General features: G+C 41.4%; 1 protein-coding gene and 1 non-coding gene across 4 annotated transcripts in view; both read right to left on the bottom strand.

The window, feature by feature from the left end:
- The window catches only part of LOC107830201 (uncharacterized), a 28,897-nt gene extending 5,557 nt beyond the window's left edge, over positions 1-23,340 (bottom strand). For 2 of the 3 annotated variants that reach the window (XM_016657685.2, XM_016657684.2), the window contains exons 1-3: positions 22,712-23,329; positions 2,118-2,303; positions 829-921 (exon numbers count right to left, since the gene is read on the bottom strand). In XM_016657685.2, the coding sequence (XP_016513171.1) occupies positions 829-921; positions 2,118-2,303; positions 22,712-22,999 (567 nt within the window). In that variant the 5' untranslated portion in view covers positions 23,000-23,329. Of the gene's footprint in view, positions 1-828; positions 922-2,117; positions 2,304-22,711 lie in introns of all 3 variants that reach the window. The other variant, XM_016657683.2, reaches the window with a different exon arrangement.
- On the bottom strand, positions 3,175-3,275 carry LOC142174183 (U6 spliceosomal RNA). The gene has a single exon (XR_012703528.1). It is a non-coding gene; the product is annotated as a U6 spliceosomal RNA (small nuclear RNA).
- Positions 23,341-23,988: the final 648 nt, after the last annotated feature.

Below are 23,988 nucleotides of genomic sequence, written 5' to 3'. Positions count from 1 at the left end.
AGGCGGGACATGGCGCGACTTCAGCTTACCGAGGACATGGCCCTTGACAGGAGGATATGGAGGTTGAAGATTAGGGTAGAAGGGTAATAGGTCGTCGTGTGTTTTTCTGATCTGTTCCGAGTTTATTAGGGCTAGCTGACTAGTACATTGTCTTTGATTCTTAGAATGCCAGTATTAGGGTTGTTTTAGTACTATCTTCCGCTTCGGTTTTCTAGTACCCTGTCGTGTTACTGCTTGTGGCTATTACTTTTGCTATTGCTATTGCTATTGCTACTGCTTTCTTCCATTTATTTTTCTCCGGTCCTTACATTGTTGATATCATTTTCCTGGCCTTGTTGTTATTTACTTGTTCCTATTCTTCCTCTCAAGCCGAGGGTCTTTCGGAAACAGACAGGGTAGGGGTAAGGTCTGCGTACACATTACCCTCCCCAGACCCACTTGTGAGATCCCACTGGGTTGTTGTTGATTTGCAAATTGAAGTGCTTTAGATTCAAAGGCTAAAATATTTTACTTGAGTTGGGCAAGCGGGGAGGATAGAATAAGATTCCAGTACAGGTTAGTTTAGTGCATCAAGGTCCATAACCAGCTACATAGGAAGGAATGATACAATTATAATTTATAATAACAGATCAAATCAACCAATTAATTCAGCCCCATGTTCTTCAGCAACCATTCAGCCCCATATTTTTCAAGGTTGCATCAACTATCTTTTAGTACTTGAACATTTAGCAGAATAACACAATCAACTAAATATGGAGTTGATGTTTCAACGGTTCAACGACCACTTCCTAGAATATAGAAGAGGATTAAATTTCAGAATATCCCTACCTGCTCAAGAAAGCAGAGAGTACAAAGACCGCCTATTTGGTTGAAGGAAATATCAACAACTATGTTCTGCACAATGCATTTTACAAGTTTAACCTGCCATATGAGAATAAAACATCAGGAAGACAAGAAGTAGCTTAGTATCAACAATTAAAAAAAAAAGATAAGAATTTGCAAGGAACAGGAGAATGAAGTTGGTGATGCATGAGTAACATGCAGAAAACAATGCAGGAGATGATACTAGACTGCAATTTCACAATAGAGCTTGGGCCATAATATGTTCCCTTCTTAATATAATTTGCAAACCCTCTGAAACAGTGGTGGATGCTGTGGTAAGTTGAAGGGTAGAGAAATGGAGTCCAAGAAAAGGAGATACGAGATGCCGCTCTTTGTAGACGATTTAGCTAAAAGGATCAGCCAGAACTTTAGGAGTGGAGAGACCAGTATAGAAAGTCAATGTTGTTCTTTTATTTCATTTGTACTTTTGGTTTAAAGATTCCTTTTTGCATCGATAGGTGGTCGTACTTTGAAAACTTAAGAGGAGTTTCTGTGTAAAGTTGATATAGTCTAGGTGTGCTCTTTAATAAAAAGATCTTGATTTATCCCCATCCCCAACAAGGCAAAAAAAGAACTTGCAATGACAAATAGGTCTTCCTCAAATTTGGCTCCCAGAAGCATAACTAGTAAGCCCAGATCACTAAGGCAATAGAGGTATTTGGATTGTTATGAAAAAGCAAAGGAAAAAGCTACCAAAGGATCAAAAAGGAAAGAAAAGGCAAAGAGCTATAAACCTAATGCAAGAATAAAAAATACAGCTCACATAGATCTGTTATATCATGGTAAATGAACGTGGAAATAAAAAATGCTGATGGTGATGATTCGGATACTTCAGTAGATCAATTATCAATACAAACTAAAGCTCATTTAACCTAATTCATCCACAACTGACAACCGCAGGCAACCTGGATCTTCTAGCTTCTTCAATAAGAACATAATAGAAATAAAATCAATTTTCTCATGCAACCAGAGAAACGAATAGAAATAAAATCAATTTTCTCATGCAACCAGAGAAACGTTTTAGACAAAGGTCCACTTAAAATATATTGTTGCATGCAGCCCAAGTAAAAGGTTTACTTATTTCCCATAAGAGAGGGCCTTTCAAAAATTCAACATTTAAGTACCAATATCAACCTTATCTTTCTTGATAAGGGGGAAACACCTCAAAAATAAAACAATTTTGACAGAAACTGCTTATCACATATTGAAAGGTACAATTGAAATAAATTTAGCACCTCAGCACGAATCAACTGCACGTCTTTTACGACGAATTCTGCAGCCTTATTTTGATCTTCTGCTTCAAGTACAGATACCATATCATTAGCCAAGGCATCCTCAAAATTTGTGCCACCAAATGCGGTCAAATCAATATCTCCATCAGGAAGATAGGTCTTTAATGGGACAGAACCATAAGGGAAAACCTGTCCACGAAAATATCCATTTAAGAGTTGGACTCAATGCACAAAACTAACATGTGTCTGCAAAAATAGAACTATGAAAACATTATGATTGCAAATTTCCCCATTTAGAAAGCTAGTGGCCGGAGCCCCCTGCTAATTTCAAGTGGCAAAGGTTGAAGGACTTGTGACTTAGGTCATAGGTTCAAGCCATGTGCCATGCGAACTAAGCCTGATATTTAAGTGGAGAAGGGTAGAAGGGCAGTGGTTGATCCTAAGGTTGGCTCTAGACGGATCTCTCGGTCATCAAACAAAAAAAAAACTAGTCGCCAGAGAAGTACCAACAAAAATGCGCATAAAGAATCTTTTCATTTAGTAAAAAAAAAATCAAAACAAATACTCCCTCTGTTTCACCTATTTCCTTTTTAGTCCATGCCAAAAAGAATGACCCATTTCCATATTTGGAATACATTTGCCTTTATGCAATGATTTATAGCCACACAAAATATATATGCCTCATTTTACACCACAAGTTCAAAAGTTTTCTCTTTTTTCTTAAACTCCGTGCCTAGTCAGATAGGTTCCCATAAATTGAAACACAGGGAGTACAAATGGTTTATTATAAGATGTGTCAAAAGAGATTCTTTCACCAATTTCCCTAACCCTAGCTACCTCTTCCCTCCACCGAAGTTATCCCCCTTAAACCTGAACTGGTAATATACTTCAAAAAGACAACTCAAATTAGAAATGCCACTATGTCATCAGTACCTATAGTTAAGCATGCTCCCATCAGCCATCAAAACAGTTAGATAAATAAACCTAAATTAGTAATATATTTGAAATGGAAGCAGTCACCTAACACGGTTAAATTTTTATTTTTCACACTGCCTAGCTATCTTCTTTGGACCATTTCTTGATTTGTGCATGTCATGCTTGTTCAGCGGCATGCTAATCTTCTCTGTATGTTCCAATTTTATCGGATGTTCCCGAAGGGACATGTCTAGCTATCTTCTTTTTGTTGACAAGTGGTCTCTTGTCATATAGGGTTAGTCCGGAGGCATTCTAGTCTAATTATACTTTCTTGATTATAGTAGTGCATTCGAAAGGAAGTTTTGCTATGGATACACAATTGGGACACTTGAACCATCAATCTAGCACCACACATGCACCAAGGCCACCACGATTCGCAGAAGCACTAGCAAATTAAAACTGCAACCTCATCAGATGATTTAGTAGCGATTCTGGAATGCTAAATATAGCAATTCAAATCACTATCCTCCTGTTTACCATTTACTAGATTTTTTGACTTTAAATCCAACTCAATTTAAGAAAATGATGCGAATTATTATTCTTTCTCAAAAAAACAAATCATCTTTTCTTACCAACTTTGCCATGTTATACCTTAAATATTTCATCCAAATTAGAAAAGAAAAAAGTGATCTAAATTACGCCCCCAAGGCTTTGGTTCAACGATAAGAGCGCAGCGCGTGATGTGTGGGCTAGGCGCGTGTCACAAGTTCGACCTCTACCACGGATCAAAGTCTGATATTTAAGTAGAGAATGGTAGAGGGGAGGACCCATTATCCACCAAGTTTCAAACCGTATGCCAGTTGGACCTCGAGAATTTCTCTATGATTAAAAAAGAAAGGGTGAAGCTACTCCTAAAAAACAGTGTTTTACGACAAATTGTCATTCTCGTTCCATAAATCGAAGCAATATATGTATTAGGTAATATCGGCATATAACTCTTCTTCCCTTTCTTCTCTGTTCTAAACCCTACACCCACCCCACCCCCTCGTGAGCGCCTTTTCTCGTTAATACTCTGACTTCACATCACCATTATTCTGCTCCTTTGTTTAATAAAATATAGTAACGGCATCGACAACCAATGAGTAAGCTTATATGTAAGCAAAACAAGTACTAAGCCTGGTCATGAATACACCCAGTCAATAAATATACCACTTACAGGATGAGTTGCATTGATCAAAATTATCACTTATATAAACAAGACTTCAACCTCAAATGGTTAGAATTTCATTCTTCATACTGCCTAGCTATCTTCTTTTTGTTGACAAGTGTTGTATCTTGTCATCTAAGTTTTAGTCCGAAGACTTTTTAGTCTAATTGTACTTTCTTGATTATAGTATTGCATTTGAAAGGAAGTTTTGCAATGGATAAACAATTTGGACACCTGAACCATCGATCTAGCACCATGCATACACCAGCATAACCACGATTCAAAGATGCACAGAAAAATTTAAACTGCAACCTCTTTGATTCAGTAGCGATTTTGAAATGCAAAATTTAGCAATCTAATATTTTACCATTTACTAGCATCAAACTTATTAACTTTACTATTCTATACCATAAATATTCCATCTAAATTAAGAAAAAAATGTAATCTAAATAATGACTCCAAGGCTTTGGTTGAACGATAAGAGCGCAACGTTGACAGGCCTACATCAGTAACATATTTACTTTTCATATCAGCTAAGGTAGCTAACTTCTTTTTGTTGACAAGTGTTGTATCTTGTCATCTAGGGTTAAGTCCAGAGGCTTTCTAGTCAAATTATACTTTCTTGATTATAGAAGTGCATTTGAAAGGAAGTTTTGCCATGGATAAACATTTTGGAAACTAGAACCATCGATCTAGCACCATCCAGCGTAATCACAGTTCACAGATGCACTAGCAAATTAAAATTGCGACCTCATGAGATGATTTAGTAGCGATCTGGTATGCTACATTTAGAAATCAAAATCATTGTCCTCATATTTTACCATTTCCTAGCATCTTTTGACTTTAAATCCAAAGCAAAATGCGATGCTAATCATCTTTATTTATTAACTTTACTATTTTGTACCTTAAATATTCCATCTAAATTAAGAAAGAAAAAAATTGGGATCTAAATAATACCCCCAAGGCTTTGGTTAAACAATAAGAATGCAACGCGTGATATGTGGGCAGGCGCTCGTCATGAGTTCAAACCCTATCACGGACCAAACGTCTGGTATTTCAATGGAGAAGGATAGAGGAATCTACCAAGATTTCTCGGTTCAAACCCTATCAATTTGCCTTCACGATTTCTCGGTTATCCAAGAAAAACAATAGAAGCTTGCTCCTAAAAAATTGCATTTTAGGACAAATTGCGACCACGTTCCCGTTCCATATATCGAAGCAATACGTATGTAAGGCCCCGTAAATTTTCGCCAAGAAATTTAAGGCTTCGTGGTGCTGAGGTAGGCTAATGGATTTGAGGATTGTAGAAAACGAGCCACGGTACGGACTTTTTGGGTAGAAGAATGCACTAAAGTGTTGATGGGAATTTTTGGCAGAAGAAGGAGATTCTGCGGTCAATTTCTCAACCGCAGAACGGTTCCGCGGACCGCATAAGCATCGCAAAGTGGAGTAGAGAATGGGCAAATTTTGAAAAACAGTTCTGCTGGCCGCATAATCATTCTGTTGGCCACATAATCGATTCTGCTGGCCACAAAACGATTCTGCTACCCACATAACGATTCTGCTACCGCATAATTGCAACACATAATTGACTTCGAGGGTCATTTTTGGAAAATTTCTTATCCGACCCTATTTTGATATAAGGCCTTAGGGGGTCATTTTACAAGGTAAAATCTGCTTTTTTAGAGAGAGGAGAGAGCTATTTTAGAGAGAGAAGGAGAAGACCTAGCATGCTAATCATCCATTCTTGCCCCAATCTTCAAGAATCAAACAAGCCAATCACAAGATCTTCATCTAAGAGGTAAGGTTCTACTCCCTAGCCCTAAATTTCGGGATTTGAACTAAAAGTAGGTCATGAGAAGTATGATTCTTAGATGTGGGAGGTACTCTTTGTGCATGAATGTACCCATAAGGGTGGTAGGGAGATTGTCGAACTAAATTGGGTGAATGATTTGTTGTGGGATGAAAGGATTCCACCATAGAAACCTTGTAGTGTAATTTGCACACCTAGTGCTTGATGAAATGCCTAAGTGAGCTGAAACCATGAATATCTCCCTAATTATGGTTCAATTTTTGTTATATCTCTAGTTGATTGGAATTGCTAGAAGTGTTGGGACGTTGTGGTAATCTTAGGGAAGCTCAAGCAAGGTATGTTGGCTAAACTTCTCTCCTAGAATTAAATCCCATAATGTTCTTGAAAGTCACCGAGTTATTCATTATAAATTGACTATTCCGAATAAGCTTTGTGTCGAAAGGTATATGTTCAAAACGTGTTCCGAATGCTCTTGTCATATTATGATATCATACGAGAATGTGTTCAAGTATAGGATGTGTGTTAAGATGTTATGAATTCAAGTCGTGTTTCGAATGAAGGTTATTATGCCAAATTGTGTAAGAAATCTCGATGTGCTTAAGACTGTTAATTACTCGTGTGTGTAATGAAAGCAGTGATTAAAGATGCTTTGTTGTTGATAATCTATAAAGATGCTTGAAAGTGAAAGGAGCGAGTTGGGGATATAAAGTGTGGCCACCGTGCCAAGAATGAAAGTTATACTTGTGGCTAATAGTGCCAATGAAATGAAATGATGTGTTAAAGATTATGAAATGAGCCTTGATTCAATTGTTTCAAATTGACTTCGAAAATAGATTTGCCTAAAAGCTTATGTACTCAAGTCGTGCCCAAATGTGGTTGTTTCAACTAATGTTATGCTTTGTAAGCATTTCGAACGTGTTTTGTGCTCTTATATATTCATGAGTTGAAATTGTGTATTGCCCTTTTGGGAAAAAGTATTTCAAAAATAAATGATGTGTTACTCATTTATGATTTTAACTTGTGCTTCGATTGGCGGAAAAGTATTTCAAAAATAAATGATGTGTTACTTGTTTATGATTTTAACTTGTGCTTCGATTGCCAATCATTTTACTCTATTTCTTGGAAAGAAATCCATTGTGTTTAAAGTATTCTATTTGTTGATATTTATGATGATGATCCATGAAAGGAAAGAAATTAAAATATGAAATATGGCCATTGAGCCATGAATGAAGAATCATATGTATGGCCAAGAGAGCCAATGAAATAATGATGTTGTAAGTGGTTGAAAGTGCCAATGAGGCTATAAATGGTGTGAAAGGTTATGAGGTAAATGCAATTATATTCCTGTTTCCCGTTTATGAAAATCAAAAATGTTTTTTTTTGGAGTATCGTTAGTCACCGAGGAAGGGTAGGTTGACATAACCTAACCCCGGAATACACCTCCACCCGCATACTTTGGGGTGAGGCGACAAGGCCGCTTTGTGTAGAGATTGTGATTGTGAATACACCTCCACCCGCATACATTGGGGTGAGGCGGCAGGGCCGCTTTGTGTAGAGATTGTGATTGTGAATACACCTCCACCTGCATACAATGGGGTGAGGCAGCAAGGCCGCTTTGTGTAAAGATTGTGATTGTGAATACACCTCCACCCGCATACATTGGGGTGAGGCGACAGGGCCGCTTTGTGTAGGGATTGTGATTGTGAATACACCCCGACCCGCACACATTGGGGTAAGGCGGCAGGGCCGCTTTGTGTAGAGAATGTGGTATTGAAATTACACCTCCACCCGCACTCATTGGGGTGAGGTGGCGGGGCCGCTTTGTGTAGAGAATGTGGTATTGAAATTACACCTCCATCCGCACTCATTGGGGTGAGGCGGCGGGGCCACTTTGTGTAGAGGTTGTTACAAGGGATCTCCCAACCAAAAATAATATTACTGTCGTATTTTGAAAATTATTATGTTTTAACTTGGTATTTGGATATCATTGGTTGTTGTTGTTGTTTCTATGGTTCTCTCTTTTTATTTTTGCATTCTATTTTGAAAGAGGACAGTTAGCTTTACATACTAGTACTATTCCATATGTACTAACGTCCCTTTTACCGGGGGGCGCTGCATCTTAAATAGATGCAGGTAGCTCGACAACGGACAGCTTTGGATCTCATTAGCAGTTACTCCCTATTCATCAGGTTTTGGTGAGCCCTACTCTTTTCCGGGCTTTATGTCATTTGATGTTGTACTTTACGTTTTGAGGTATAGCCGGGGCCTTGTCGCCGGCACTTCCATTCTACTATTCGGTTGTACTTAGAGGCTTCATAGACAGGTTGTGGGTGGTGTTTGATGTTGGGTAATAAACTAGAAGTGTTGGACAGCAAACATGTTTTTCATCATGTATATAAACTTGTAATATTTTGGAAATTGTAAAATGAATCTCCTTGAGTAATGGAAAAGAATGTGGAGCACTTGACTCCTCTCATGTATATTTCTGGCGACTGATTCTTATATTGTTAATGGGCAAGGTTAGGTAGAAGGCATCTAGCAGGCTTGCTTGACCGGGGTATCTCGTTTGAGCGTCGGTCGCGCTCCCCGGGGTCGGGGCGTGACAAACTTGGTATCAGAACCTAAGGTTTTAAAGTGTCCTAGGATGTCTCGGAGCCGTGTCTAGTAGTCATTCTTATCAGTGTGTTGTCTACCACATATATAATTAGGAGGCTACTTGGGCATTTAGGAATGTCACCCTTCTTTGGTACTCCAGATCGTGCAATAGAGCTCAAGATAGGAAGCTAATTTCCTCGTCATGTCTCATTTTCCAGATGAGTAACCGACGCGTTCGAGGCAGCAAGGAGGGATTGAAAGTTGCTAGGGGAAGTGTCCTTGTTCCTATTAATGCCACCTCGCCACCAATTCATGCGGTGGGAGCACCTAAGAAACGAAAGAGGGTTGTTTGTATCAATAAGCCGGAATGTTTGATTTGCAAGAAGCGCCACTTGGGGACGTGTTGGATGACTCTTGAAATATGTTATGGTTGTGGAAAGAGGGGGCACAAGAAGAACAAATGCCCTAGGTTGGGTACACCCATCACGGTCTTCCCGTTATGTGGGAAGGAACATTTGGTGTCGTGTTGTAAGTATGCTCAGGAGAGTGTTAGGGGTGGCAGGCTTGGGCAATTCCAAAGGCCCACACAGCAAACTGGTACAGAGATTGTTACTCCCGCCATGAAGGCCTGGTGGAAGGATAAGGGGGATGCTTATGATGTATGCAAAAGAGGTAAATATCAGGTCAGTGGTTCGAGTCAGTTTAGTGGACCTCATCCTCGTTGCGAGAAGTGTAGGAGATATCATTCGGGGGTATGTCACTATGGTACCAATGTATGTTATGGATGTGGAGCCGAGGATCATCAATTAAGGTACTGCCTTGTCAACCTAAAATCACCAAGTAAGTCACTCCTTGCTATATTATTATGAACACCGCAAAATTTTTCCTTGTTGTATATGTACACCCATATTGAAGAGCCTACGTAAATATGGTCTTAACAAGACGTTGAATCACAAAACATTGCATGTACTTACTTTCTGAACGAGACGCATTATTAGTGAAGCCTCTTTATCACAAATTCTCTTATTTACAACCTCTTGCGGGATTGAGCTCTATAATTATGTCCTTGAATTGAGTTATAACTCTAGGCTAATATTTCCCACTTGCTTCCCTAAATTCTCAACAAGGGACTATACCTGATGAATTTCTTATAGAACCTTTTTATTCAGATGGATAACATCTGCTCACTGGTGCTTATGCATGCACCGTCGTAAAGTTTACCTACGTGGTATCATATCTAATGTAAGGCAGCCTAGTGCTGAGATCCTTATTGAGCCACTCTTTCTCTCTTCGGTGTACGTGGCTCCTATGGTTTGAACAGTAACTTTACTCCTTTGTGAATATTATCATAAACCCTATTCATTATCTAGTAACATGAGAGCATACCTCAGCACCTATCATATGCGTACATGTCAATTGAAATGGTCACTTGTCTGTATAAAGTTTCTAGGAAATTTAAGGTTTCCACGAATTTGTCCCAAGAAGATCTTTTGTTCGTCCATCGCAGTATAACTTTCATGTCCACCTATATCATGACTCAGTGAGTAACCCACTTTGTTCCTAGTATTGTAATTGCCCATGATATGGCCTGGTATTGCAATTTAAGAGTTATTATGGCAGAAACATGTTAAAGAAGAAGTATCATCCCATGATCAAACATATTGGGTAGGAAATTTTATGGTCATATTCATGCTAGCACATCTTAGGGTAATTGTTGAAGGTCGCCAAAGGTTTAGTTTGGGGGTTCGGCGTAGAGATTTAGAGTTGCAGAAAGTGAACGGGTTATTCTCAAGATTTTCTCCATGAATATATCAGGTGAGTTGTTAATAAAGGTAAAGTATGTGTAATCACATTAGACCTTAAGGAATCTTGAAGGAAATAGGCCAAACTATGAGTATGATGTTTTTCCATCGTTGTCCTCCATGCACCCGATGCGTCATGTATCTAGGTTCCATAAGGTTGTTCGAAATCCTTTGTCTATCATTCCGGTGGAAACTATTGAAGGTGAAGTTAATGGGTAATTGGCTTATAAGAGGTACTTAATTGTCATCCTTGTTAGATAAGTCCGGAAGTTGAGATTGCCTCCGTTAATGTGCTACGGCAAAGTCTATGAGTCGAGGGGGTCACCTCGAACGCCGAGAGTGTTGTGGAAAGAAAGTATTCTCAGTTGTTTGCATAGCCAGATGGTTGTGGTTCGAAAGGTACTTTCTATGTGTTATGATTAAAATGTGTGCAATTCATGTCCGTATACCACTTTTGATAATATAACACCTGTAATGCTGAGATTAGTGTTGATTGATATAGATTGTGATGCTTTGACGAGCTGTGGATGTGTTGTTAGGGTGGTTTTGGTGATTCTCTGACAGGTGGATAGGCCCAATTATAGGGGAAACTTTGCCGAAATTTCTGAAAAAAAGTTTGGGAGTTAATCAAAATTTGGGAGCTTGAGATGTGTGAAAGAAGAGACGAGTTATGTTAGGTGTGCTGGGCGGACTCTACTTTTCATTCGAGGACGAAATGATCCTAAGTGGGCGAGAATGTAAGGCTCCGTAAATTTTCGCCAAGAAATTTAAGGTTTCGTGGTGCCGAGGTAGGCTAATGGGTTTGAGAATTGTAGAAAACGAGCCACGGTACGGACTTTTTGGGTTAAAGAATGCACTAAAGTGTTGATGGGAATTTATGGCAGAAGAAGGCGATTCTGCGGTCAATTTCGCGACCGCAGAACGGTTCCGCGGACCGCATAAGCATCGCAAAGTGGAGCAGAGAATGGGCAAATTTTGAAAAACAGTTCTGCTGGCCGCAGAATGATTCTGCTGGTGCTGCCCACATAATCATTCTGCTGGCCACATAATCGATTTTGCTGCCCACATAACGATTCTGCTACCACATAATTGACTTCGGGGGTTATTTTTGGAAAATTTCTTATCCGACCCTATTTTGATATAAGGCCTTAGGGGGTCATTTTAAAGGTAAAATCTGATTTTTTTTAGAGAGAGGAGAGAGCTATTTTAGAGAGAGAAGGAGAAGACCTAGCATGCTAATCATCCATTCTTGCCCAATCTTCAAGAATCAAGCAAGCCAATCACAAAACCTTTATCTAAGAGGTAAGGTTATACTCTCTAGCCCTAAATTTCGGGATTTGGACTAAAAGTAGGTCATAAGAAGTATGATTCTTAGGTGTGGGAGTTACTCTTTATGCATGAATGTACCTATAAGGGTGGTAGGGAGGTTGTCGAACTAAATTGGGTGAATGATTTGTCGTGGGATGAAATGATTCCACCATAGAAACCTTGTAGTGTAATTTGCACACCTAGTGCTTGATGAAATGCCTAAGTGAGCTGAAACCATGAATCTCTCCCTAATTATGGTTCAATTTTTGTTATATCTCTAGTTGATTGGAATTGCTAGAAGTGTTGGGACGTTGTGGTAATCTAAAGGAAGCTCAAGCAAGGTATGTTGGCTAAACTTCTCTCCTAGAATTGAATCCCATAATGTTCTTGAAAGTCACCGAGTTATTCATTATAAATTGACTATTCCGAATAAGCTTTATGTCGAAAAGTATATGTTCAAAACATGTTCCGAATGCTCGTCATATTATGATATCATAAGAGAATGTGTTCAAGTATAGGATGTGTGTTAAGATGTTATGAATTCAAGTCGTGTTTCGAATGAAGGTTATTATGCCAAATTGTGTAAGAAATCTCGATGTGCTTAAGACTCTTAATTACTCATGTGTGTAATGAAAGCAGTGATTAGAGATGCTTTGTTGTTGATAATCTATAAAGATGCTTGAAGGTGAAAGGAATGAGTTGGGGATATAAAGTGTGGTCACCGTGCCAAGAATGAAAGTTATACTTGTGGCCAATAGTGCCAATGAAATGAAATGATGTGCGGAAGATTATGAAATGAGCCTTGATTCAACTGTTCCAAATTGACTTCGAAAATAGATTTGCCTAAAAGCTTATGTACTCAAGTCGTGCCCAAAATGTGGTTGTTTCAACTAATGCTATGCTTTGTAAGTATTTCCAACGTGTTTTGAGCTTTTATATATTCATGAGTTGAAATTGTGTATTGCCCTTTTGGGGAAAAGTATTTCAAGAATAAATGATGTGTTCCTCGTTTATGATTTTAACTTGTGCAGCGATTGCCAATCATTTTACTCCATTTCTTGGAAAGAAATCCATTGTGTTTAAAGTTTTCATTACTAATGAACCTAAAGTTGTGATTTTCGGAGTCTTCATTACTAATGAACCTAAAGTTGTGATTTTCGGAGTATTCTATTGTGATTGTGAATACACCTCCACCCGCACACATTGGGGTGAGGCGGCGGGACCGCTTTGTGTAGAGGTTGTTACAAGGGATCTCCCAACCAAAAATAATATTACTATCGTATTTTGAAAATTATTATGTTTTAACTTGGTATTTGGATATCATTGGTTGTTGTTGCTGTTTCCATGGTTCTCCCTTTTTATTTTGGCATTCTATTTTGAAAGAGGACAGTTAGCTTTACATACTAGTACTATTTCATATGTACTAACGTCCGTCATGGGCGGCTTTCCAACCATGCCCCATGACCCCTTGGACGCGCCCCGTGGCGTCCTGGCCAGCCTCCCAACGCCCGTCGCCACGGTCGGCCCCGTGGTCTCGGCAGCTCCAAGTGACAAGCGCGCATGTGCCTCTGTCGCCCCACCGATAGCCATCGCCAGCGCCCAGTCACAGGCAGATGCCAACAGCGTCGCGCGCGTAGACAATGCCGCGCGCGCAGGCCGTGATGCTAAAGACAAAGTTGCTGCCAACGGACTTGTTGCTGCTTTGTAGAAGACTAAGTCCTTTTCATTGTAAATATAGAGTAATTTTGCTGCATTTTCTTTAAGTGTGATTTTCCAGCTTTCATAGGTCTAGTCATGTAACTTTGGTTTATTTTTTTTAAGCATTATTAAGGAGGACCAAGCAATCAAAACTTTCAAGCAAGCAAACAATTTTCTGTACTGGTGTCTCTCCCCCCGACACCGTCTTGTTTTTCTGTAATAGCTTTCATTCAATGCAATCAAGCTTTCTTTCATTCTCAATTCTCTTTTCTGCTCTCTTTCAATTGCTCATGACATTGGTTTTCCCGTACGGCTATGACAATCTAGTCTAGCGTACGAAGGGGACCTCAGTTGGCGGACAGCAACCGTACTGACATCGGTTGCTTAACCTTACGTCGCCCTTCCAAGGAACTTCAGGAAGGCGCCGCGTAACAGTTGGTATCAGAGCCTAGGCTCGACATCGGACGAGGGATTATATTGCAATTACCACCATTTTTGACCATGGTGAATTATGGGGATCGCATCGCGACCCTTGAGGGAACGGTTGACGCATTACGGCCCATCGTGGAAATGGTGCCCGATCTAAAGACCAGCCTAGTGCAAAGGTTGGACGACCTGGACCGCAGACTCATCCAGGCCGAAGTTGACATAGAAAACATCAGTCGCGACTCTGAAGGAGACCGGCAAACGGCAGCCACAGAGGCAGCTGAAATTTTTGGTAAATTTGAGGTCCTCCAGCAGGAGCGTGCCGAGGATTTAGCCAACAGGGAACAAGAGGCAGACAGGGTGACTGCCATGCAACAAACTATAGACAACTTGACAGGCCAGCTCAAAGTTGTCAATGCTGCTTTACAAGGCCTACTTCGAGGAGGCGGAAACCAATTTGGGGGTGGTGTGAACCTCGCCCCTATGGCACAAAAGCTGAAAATTCCTGAGCCAAAGCCATACAGTGGAGCTCGGAATGCCAAAGAAGTGGAAAATTTCATTTTCGACATCGAGCAATACTTCGATGCCGTGGGAGGCCTAGAAGAAGCTAAGAAGGTAGCAACTGCTGCCATGTATCTTCAGGGTGATGCCAAACTCTGGTGGCGGGTGAAGTACGAAGCCATCAAGGCTGGTGAAGATGCCCTCGAGACATGGGCGGAACTGAAGGCAGCCATACGCCTACAGTTCTTCCCCGAAAATGTTGAGTACAATGCCAGGAGAAAGTTGCGGGAGCTCCGCCAGACCAAATCAGTGCGAGATTACGTGCGGGAATTCTCCGCGCTCATGCTGAACATCCGTGACATGGGGGACAAAGACAAACTCTTCACCTTCCTGGAAGGGTTGAAACCTTATGCCCGGATGGAGTTGCAGAGACAAAGGGTAGACACGTTGCCTAAGGCAATCCAAGCAGCAGAGTGCCTTGGGGATTACCAAGTGGAAGCCCGGAAGGATAGGCCTCAACAGCCTGTCCGAGGAGGATACAAAGGGGGCCAGCCAAACACTTGTGGCCCTAGCAGAAGTGGAGGAGACCGGAGTGCACCCAAATCTAAGGCTCCCTCTTCCGGCAGTACTAGTGCTGCATCTAACAACAATGATCGGGGGAGGAAGCCCCCCTCAGGATGTCGTCATTGCGGCGGACCACATTGGAATAATGAATGCCCACATGCACAGATGAACGCCCATCAAGCTTTTGAGGATGGGACGGATGACGACGCCGATGATGCGGACCAGACCGAGCCAGTAGGTGCATTCAATGCAATTGTTGGCTCCATTTCTGAGCCCTTAATGGGAACCAGTGCCGTTATCCGCAAGAAGAAGGACCCCTGTCCAATTGCCAGGAAAGGAAAAAAGAAGGCGAATGAGAGGACTCCTCCTCATCAAGAGAGGACCTTAATGTTCGTTGACATGAAGGTAAATGGCAAGCCTATTCGGGCAATGATAGACACGGGTGCCACCCAAAACTACTTAGCCTCGACTCAGGTGGAGCGCCTTGGACTAGTTGTAGGAAAGGGCAAAGGTCGTGTGAAGGCTATCAACTCACCACCTCAACCAGTGGGTGGAATAGCCAAAGAAGTACCAGTGAAGCTTGGCCCTTATGAAGGAAAGTTCAACCTGCGCGTGGTGATCATAAATGACTTTGAGTTAATAGTGGGGTTGGAATTCCTGAGACAGACCAATACCATGCCCGCACCGTATGCAGACATGCTACTGATGATGGGAGCAAATGGGGCCAAGCCCTGCATTATTCCGTGCATTCCCATGAAGATGGCAGCCGAGAACATCTCGGCCTTGCAGTTGAAGAAGGGGTAAAAAGACATGAACCCACGTTCCTGGCTACCCTCTGCATGGAAGATATAGAACGCTCCTCGGGTCCCATTCCTGCACCCGTGAAGGAGTTACTTCTGGAATTTGAAGACAACATGCCACAAGACATGCCAAAGCATCTTCCGCCTAGGCGAACTGTGGACCATGAGATTGAGTTGGTGCCGGGTGCGAAGCCACCTGCCCGGGCGCCATACAGAATGTCACAACCCGAACTCACCGAGCTTCGGAGACAATTGACGGAAATGCTAGACACAGGGATCATTGTGCCCTCCAAGTCCCCATACGGGTCCCCTGTGCTATTCCAAAAGAAACATGATGGTAGTTTACGACTCTGCGTGGATTACCGGGCTCTAAACAAAATCACCGTGAAAAACAAGTACCCTATTCCGCTAATGGCAGACTTGTTTGATAGACTGGGTGGTGCGACGGTATTCACCAAAATAGACCTGAGGACAGGTTATTGGCAAGTTCGGATTGCAGATGGTGATGAGCACAAGACGACCTGTGTGACAAGATATGGGTCGTACGACTTCCTGGTTATGCCCTTTGGCTTGACTAACGCGCCAGCCACATTTTGCACCTTGATGAACCAAGTCTTCCGAGAATACATTGATGAATTCGTCGTGGTTTATTTGGATGACATTGTGGTATATAGCCAGACACCGGAAGAACACCTGGAGCATTTGCGGAAGGTCCTAGCCCGATTGCGGGAGCACGAATTATATGTGAAGCTATCCAAGTGCTCCTTTGCTCAGAAACAAATTGACTTCCTCGGACATATCATCGAGGAAGGGAGGATCAAGATGGACCAGCAGAAGATTCAGGCCATTATAGAATGGCCGCCTCCTAAGGATATACATGCCTTGAGGTCGTTCCTTGGTCTATGCAACTTCTATCGACGTTTTGTGAAAAGTTACTCCCTCATTGCAGTGCCGCTGACAGAACTTCTCAAGAAGGCCACCCCGTGGGATTGGGGCCCCAAGCGGGCAGAGGCCTTCGACGCATTGAAGATGGCTATGTCTAGTAGCCCAGTCTTGGCCCTCCCTGACTTGGCCAAGCCATTCGAAGTGCAAACGGATGCCTCCGACTATGCACTTGGTGGAGTATTGCTACAAGAAGGGCATCCCGTAGCGTACGAGAGCCGAAAACTGAAGGATGCAGAGCGGCGCTATGCCGCCCATGAGAAAGAATTATTGGATGTCATTCATTGCTTACGCCTTTGGAGGCATTATCTACTGGGAGCCCCATTCGTGGTCAAGACAGACAACACAGTCGTTAGCCATTTCATGACCCAGCCAAAGCTGAATGGTCGACAGGCTAGGTGGCAGGAACTCCTAGCGGAATTTCACTTCAACCTGGAGTACCGAAGTGGAAAGACCAATCATGTTGCTGATGCACTCAGTCGGAGAGCTGATCTAGCATCGATGTGTGTACTCGCCGCCCTAAAGGGAAGTGAAGTAACCACCACCATAAAAGACCAGATACAGGATCTACTCATCAAGGATCCTGCTGCACAGTATTTGGTTGATTTGGTAGGACAGGGCAAGACTCGCCAGTTCTACACCGAAGATGGTTTCCTGAAGGTGAAATGGAACCAACTTTATGTTCCTAAAGGAGGAGATCTGCGACGAGCTCTTCTTGCAGAATGCCACGATACTTTGTAGGCTGGTCATCCCGGCGAGGAACGCACCATGGCATTACTTCGCCGTGCATATTATTGGCCTCAAATGGTCGATGACGTCGCTCAGTATGTGAAGACTTGTCTAGTATGCCAGAAAGATAAGTCAGACCGCTTGACGCAGGCAGGGCTCTTGGAACCACTAGCTGTCCCAAAAAGACCTTGGGAAAGCGTTTCCCTGGACTTCATCACCAGATTGCCCAAGGTCGGAGATCTCACAACTATCTTGGTTGTGGTGGATCGGTTTTCCAAGTATGCTACCTTTATAGCAGCCCCACAATATATATCAGCAGAAGATACAGCTCGACTATTCTTCTCTCATGTCGTCAAATATTGGGGCTTACCTAAAGACATTGTTAGTGATCGCGACTCACGCTTCACTAGCAATTTTTGGACCCAACTCTTTAAGTGCCTCGGGTCAAAATTGAGTCATAGCTCAAGTTTTCATCCGCAATCTGATGGCCAGACGAAGCGATTCAATGGCATGCTAGAGGAATATCTCCGGCACTTTGTGACCGGATCGCAGAAGAATTGGGTGAAGCTTCTGGATGCTGCTCAACTGTGTTTCAATTCACAAAAGAGCTCAAGTACTAACAAAAGCGCTTTTGAAATTGTTACCGCAGCAACCGCTACTCCCACACACAGTGAACGCACCAAACATGTCAAAATCTCCTCGGGCTGCTAGCTTCTCAAAAGAATGGAAGCAAAATTTGGAAATAGTGCGGAGCTATCTTGTCAAAGCCCAAAAGCGGATGAAGAGGCATGCTGATCAGAATCGCCGCTTTGTTGAATACCAGGTGGGAGACAAAGTGATGGTCAAAATCCCAAAGCGGTACTTGTTTGCAGGGGTCCATGACCCTCGCCTATTGCAAAAATATATTGGACCCTTGTCCATTGAAAGGCGCATTGGGAAAGTTGCATACCGGGTGGATACCCCAGCTTGGTGGAAAATCCATCCTGTTTTCCATGTCAGTCTCCTGAAACCTTTTCGGGAAGATATGGAGGATCCTTCACGAAGCCAACTCACAATACCAAGTATTCGAGGTCCCAATTCAACCGGGAAAAGGCATGCTGAAGCTATTCTTGATGATCGAGTGATTCACGCCTCAAGAAAAGATCACCAGGAGTTCTTGGTGAAATGGCAGGGATGTGATGCAGAGGAGAATACTTGGGAGAGGGGAACAAACCTCAAAGCCTATAAGAGCTTGATTGATGATTACCTTGCAAGGAAGGCGCCGAGGATGTCGATTATAAAGCCATGCATGTGTAATGTCATGGGCGGCTTTCCAACCATGCCCCATGACCCCTTGGACGCGCCCCGTGGCGTCCTGGCCAGCCTCCCAACGCCCGTCGCCACGGTCGGCCCCGTGGTCTCGGCAGCTCCAAGTGACAGCGCATGTGCCTCTGTCGCCCCACCGATAGCCATCGCCAGCGCCCAGCCAGAGGCAGATGCCAACAGCGCCGCGCGCGTAGACAATGCCGCGCACGCAGACCCTGATGCTAAAGACAAAGTTGCTGCCAACGGACTTGTTGCTGCTTTGTAGAAGACTAAGTCCTTTTCATTGTAAATATAGAGTAGTTTTGCTGTATTTTCTTTAAGTGTGATTTTCCAGCTTTCATAGGTCTAGTCATGTAACTTTAGTTTATTTTTTTTAAGCATTATTAAGGGGGACCAAGCAATCAAAACTTTCAAGCAAACAAACAATTCTCTGTACTGGTGTCTCTCCCTCTCCCCCCGACACCGTCTTGTTTTTCTGTAATAGCTTTCATTCAATGCAATCAAGCTTTCTTTCATTCTCAATTCTCTTTTCTGCTCTCTTTCAATTGCTCATGACATTGGTTTTCCCGTACGGCACTGACAATCTAGTCTAGCGTACGGAGGGGACCTCAGTTGGCGGACAGCAACCGTACTGACATCGGTTGCTTAGCCTTACGTCGCCCTTCCAAGGAACTTCAGGAAGGCGCCGCGTAACAGTACTAACGTCCCTTTTGCAGGGGGCGCTGCATCTTCAATGGATGCAGTTGGCTCGACAACGGACAGCTTTGGATCTCATTAGCAGTTACTCCCTATTCATTAGGTTTTGGTGAGCCCTACTCTGTTCCGAGCTATATGTCATTTGACGTTGTAATTTACGTTTTGAGGTATAGCCGGGGCCTTGTCGCCAGCACTTCCATTCTACTCGTCGGTTGTACTTAGAGGCTCCGTAGACAGGTTGTGGGTGGTGTTTGATGTTGGGTAATAAACTAGAAGTGTTGGTATGTGGCAAACATGTTTTTCATCATGTCTATAAACTTGTAATATTTTGGAAATTGTAAAATGAATCTCCTTGAGTAATGGAAAAGAATGTGGAGCACTTGACTCCTCTCATGTATATTTCTGGCGACGGATTCTTATATTGTTAATGGGCAAGATTAGGTAGAAGTCATCTAGCAGGCTTACTTGACCGGGGTATCTTGGTTGAGCGCCGGTCGCGCTCCCCGATGTCGGGGCGTGACAACGTATTAGGTAATATTGGCATATCTCTTCTTCCCCTTGATCTTCTCTGTCTTAATACCTCCCCCCCCCCCCCGGTCAGTTGGCCTTCACGAATTTCTCGGTTATCCAAGAAAAACAATAGATGCCTGCTCCTAAAAAATTGCATTTTAGGACAAATTGCAACCCCGTTCCCGTTCCATATATCGAAGCAATACGTATTAGGTAATATTGGCATATCTCTTCTTCCCCTTGATCTTCTCTGTCTTAATACCTTCCCCCCCTTCTCGTTAATGCTCTGACTTCTCACCACCACTATTCTGCTCCTATAAAAGGGCATCCCGATGCAAAAGGCATCCCGCGTTCATGCAGGGTCCGAGGAAGGGTCACACCCAAAGGGTATGATGTAGACAGCCTACTCTAAAGCAAACATTAGTGGCTGGTTCTACGGTTCGAACCCGTGACCTATTGGTCACACGAAGACAACTTTATCGTTGCTTCACAGCTCCTCTTCCACTATTCTGCTCCTATGTTCAATAAAATATAGTAATGGCATCGACAAATAAGCTTTTATGTAAGCAAGACAAGCACTAAGCCAAGTCATCAATACACCTTGTCAATCAAATATAGCACTTATCGGATGAGCTGCAACTAGAATTCAATCAAACAACTTTTTTTATTTGATTGATAAGGATCAAACAAACAACTAATTTGAACACTCTAAACAGAATATGAACCTTGCATCTCTACCCAGATACACAAAACTTCCCAATGTTAAGAACATTCAGAATGAGATTTCTTACGGTAAACATAAATTTCAAGTTAGAAAACTTACTACAAAAATTGCAATAACTTTAAATTGTATAAGTCAAAGTAGCATTAATGACTCTGACTTACAAAACCATGCTTATCCAACCGACCATTACACCAGCCCGCCTAAGCACAGTGTTATTAAAAGCAAAAAGAGAACGCGATAAGTTCCATGGGGCTTGAAGTAAAAAATGAAGTGCATTCTCTTTAGAAGTGAAGCCCATAACTCACGACATTAAAGAATTACCAAATATATATGAGTTTAGTACTATAACGATCAAATTGCTATTAAAAATAACTAATTTCAGTATCCAATATATCCAGGGGCGGATCTATGTACAAGGGTGGGGGCAGTACGCCACCCGGACGCCTCGGTTGAAACATTATATGTATCTGTATCTATGTATGAGAATCGGATAAATACAATTCGTGTCACCCGGACCAACAATGGAGCTTGAGGTGCCAGTGGTTAGGAGTCATAGTTTTTACCGTAGGGGCACAAGTTCGAACTTGGCCTACAACACTTTCTAAAACATTTTAGTATGCTAGGTAACTCAAGCTCCAACTTTAACCATTTCTGTCGAACTTCACCACGCTCAAGGTCTACTCGACACGAATTCCGCGTTAATGAAACTTTTCACAGGAATCTTTCACAAAATTTCCAACTAATACTAATATTATCAACTAATCAGAATGTTTGATTATTAGACCATGGTATTTGATTTGCCAAATACATCATTATTGTATACTCTTTCATATATATAGCGCAACCCAATTTTTATTTTTTACTTTTTTTTTTGAAATGGAAATACCTAACTAACCTAAATAATAAGAACTTCCCCCTTGACAGTGATTCAAGTCTGGAGGAATGTTATTGAATGACCTTTTTTCTTTTATTAATTTTGCTTATTTGTTTTTCTTCCTTTTAATTTTAAGCATAACTTTAAATTATTTCCAACAAACCTTTTCCTTTCTCCCAAATCTTCTCCTCTCTCTTTGTCAAAATTTTAGAAACTTTTCCTTTCTACCTTAGCTTCTCTCCCATCGAGGTTCTTATCTTTACTTTTTCATGTTGCTTTGTTTTGATTTAAATGGTTATCAAAATACAAAGGAAAAGGGCACGTTAAGACTAGCTTCGTTCTACACTAAATTTTTTTTTTTCTTAAAATCTTTATGTGTACACTGATATGATCACGAATTTTTTTATATAATATTTGGAATATTATTTGTATATTTGTCTATATACTTTGAAAAGACGAATAAAACTCGAATCAACAGCAAAAGTTGACCAAACCAATTAGATGTAAATCTATTCGGATCGTGTAAATTGCAACACATTTACTTTCAAAACAGTGCGACACCCGGGGCCTCCAAATCCTGGATCCGCCTCTGAATATATCCAACTGCTCAAAGTTGAGATTCAAAGAACTGTCCGCTTCTTGTTGGGATCACTTTGAGCATCACTGTCTGAAGCACACATTTCTCTGGCGTGCATGGTTGCACCTATGAAGCGATAACCCCTCGCTTTGTATCGCTACATCGCTAGCTTTCAGCCTCGGCATCTAAGCACTAGCCCCAAGTTTATCACTTTGTACTTGCCAAGGCATACCTCCCCCAATGAACACATGAACACAACATCCATACAAATTATAGACCTACTCGTAAATCATGAAAATTCACTAGTAGTAATGAATTGCTATCCAATCAATAACCATGAGCTCATAATGCAGAGTAAGACAAACATTATAAATACAACTAGTTCAAAGACGAGCATAGGTGGTTCTAGCATATAAGAAGCGGGTGCATGTACACCCACTATATTTACCTGTGAATTTAGACAAGACAATCAAATGAACCAATAACATTAGCTTATGCTAAGCTGCAAGTGGCACATCCCAAACATATCCATTAAACAAGGAACAAAAACATTTATACATCAAAGGTTTAAGACAAAAGGTAAAATACGCATGTTAATGAAAAGTCAGTACCTCACAACCAAGACAACCTCCGATCAACCTCTGAACATAATCAATAACAGCTCGTCTCCGGTCTTCGGACACAGAAGTGGGCTGGACTACCCGAATAATATTCTGGGTCGCTTTCTCTGCCTTGGCCCACCTCTCAGGCCCAATATCAGATACACTTGGGTTTGACAATATCGCTGAAGAAGATAACAAGAAGAACGTCGACGGCAACGGTGGCGACGGCGACGGTGCTGGTATCTCCTCCTCGTCCGTTACTGAAACGCCGCCGTTAGGTTCCCTAAACTCGCCCATGAAAATCCTAAAAATACAATCTTTTTTATCTTATATTATAAAACCCAAATCATGAATTTGCTAATTTTAATCAGAAACAACGGAAAAAAATGGATTCAATCAAACAAGAAATAAAGTGAAGAATGGAAAGATTCTATCTTTGTCTCTCTCTCTCTGTGTTACAATATGCAAAAGGGGGGATTTTAAAGGAAAGGGAAAAGATCCAAGATAAAACACAAACCAATATGAAAGTTGAAACTTTCAAGAAAAGCTAAAAAATAAATGAAGAGTTTTTGGGAATGCTGGTTTTTCAAATCCTGGGGATTTTAGGGTAGATTTCTTTGTTTATTTTGGTCTCATCTGGGGTTTTTATTTATTTATTTCTTTATTACGTTTCAAACAAAAGCAAAAATAACATGCTTTGAAAAGAATTCGCTGTTATAAAATAAAATGGGTAAAGTAAATAAACCGAAGACAAGCATAGATAGATTGATATATTATTCAAACTTCAAACGTGTATAAATAATGAACTGAAAACTCTTATATTTATAAAAGAACGGAAGCAGTTACGAAGTTTTTCAGGAAGCACCTGCAAGGCTTTTCTTTAGCTACTTGTAAGCTGTCTGCATGAGCTGCTTGCAACCTACTTGTTTAATAAGAAGTTGTTGCAAATTATTTCATTGAGCTATTTGCAACCTGCCTGCATCAGCTGTTTGTAGATAAACTTCAATAGAGTACTAAATAGATAATCTTGTTTAGGAAGATTATCTATAGCGGAGTAATAAATGGACATCCACAATATAATTATTTTTATAACACTCCCCCTTAAATGTTCATTAAAAGGTATTGTGCCTCGTTAAAACCTTACTAGGAAAAACCTAGTGAGAAAAATCCTAGTGAAGGAAAATGAGTATACATATTTAGTAATACGCATTTCTAGCTGCATCATTAAAAACCTTATAAGGAAAATCCTGTGGGGAAAAACTTTAGTAAGGAAAAAAGAGTGGATC

Source organism: Nicotiana tabacum, chromosome 2 (genome assembly GCF_000715075.1).
Source record: "Nicotiana tabacum cultivar K326 chromosome 2, ASM71507v2, whole genome shotgun sequence".
Taxonomy (NCBI): domain Eukaryota; kingdom Viridiplantae; phylum Streptophyta; class Magnoliopsida; order Solanales; family Solanaceae; genus Nicotiana; species Nicotiana tabacum.
This window is presented reverse-complemented; position numbering and strand designations above follow the sequence as displayed.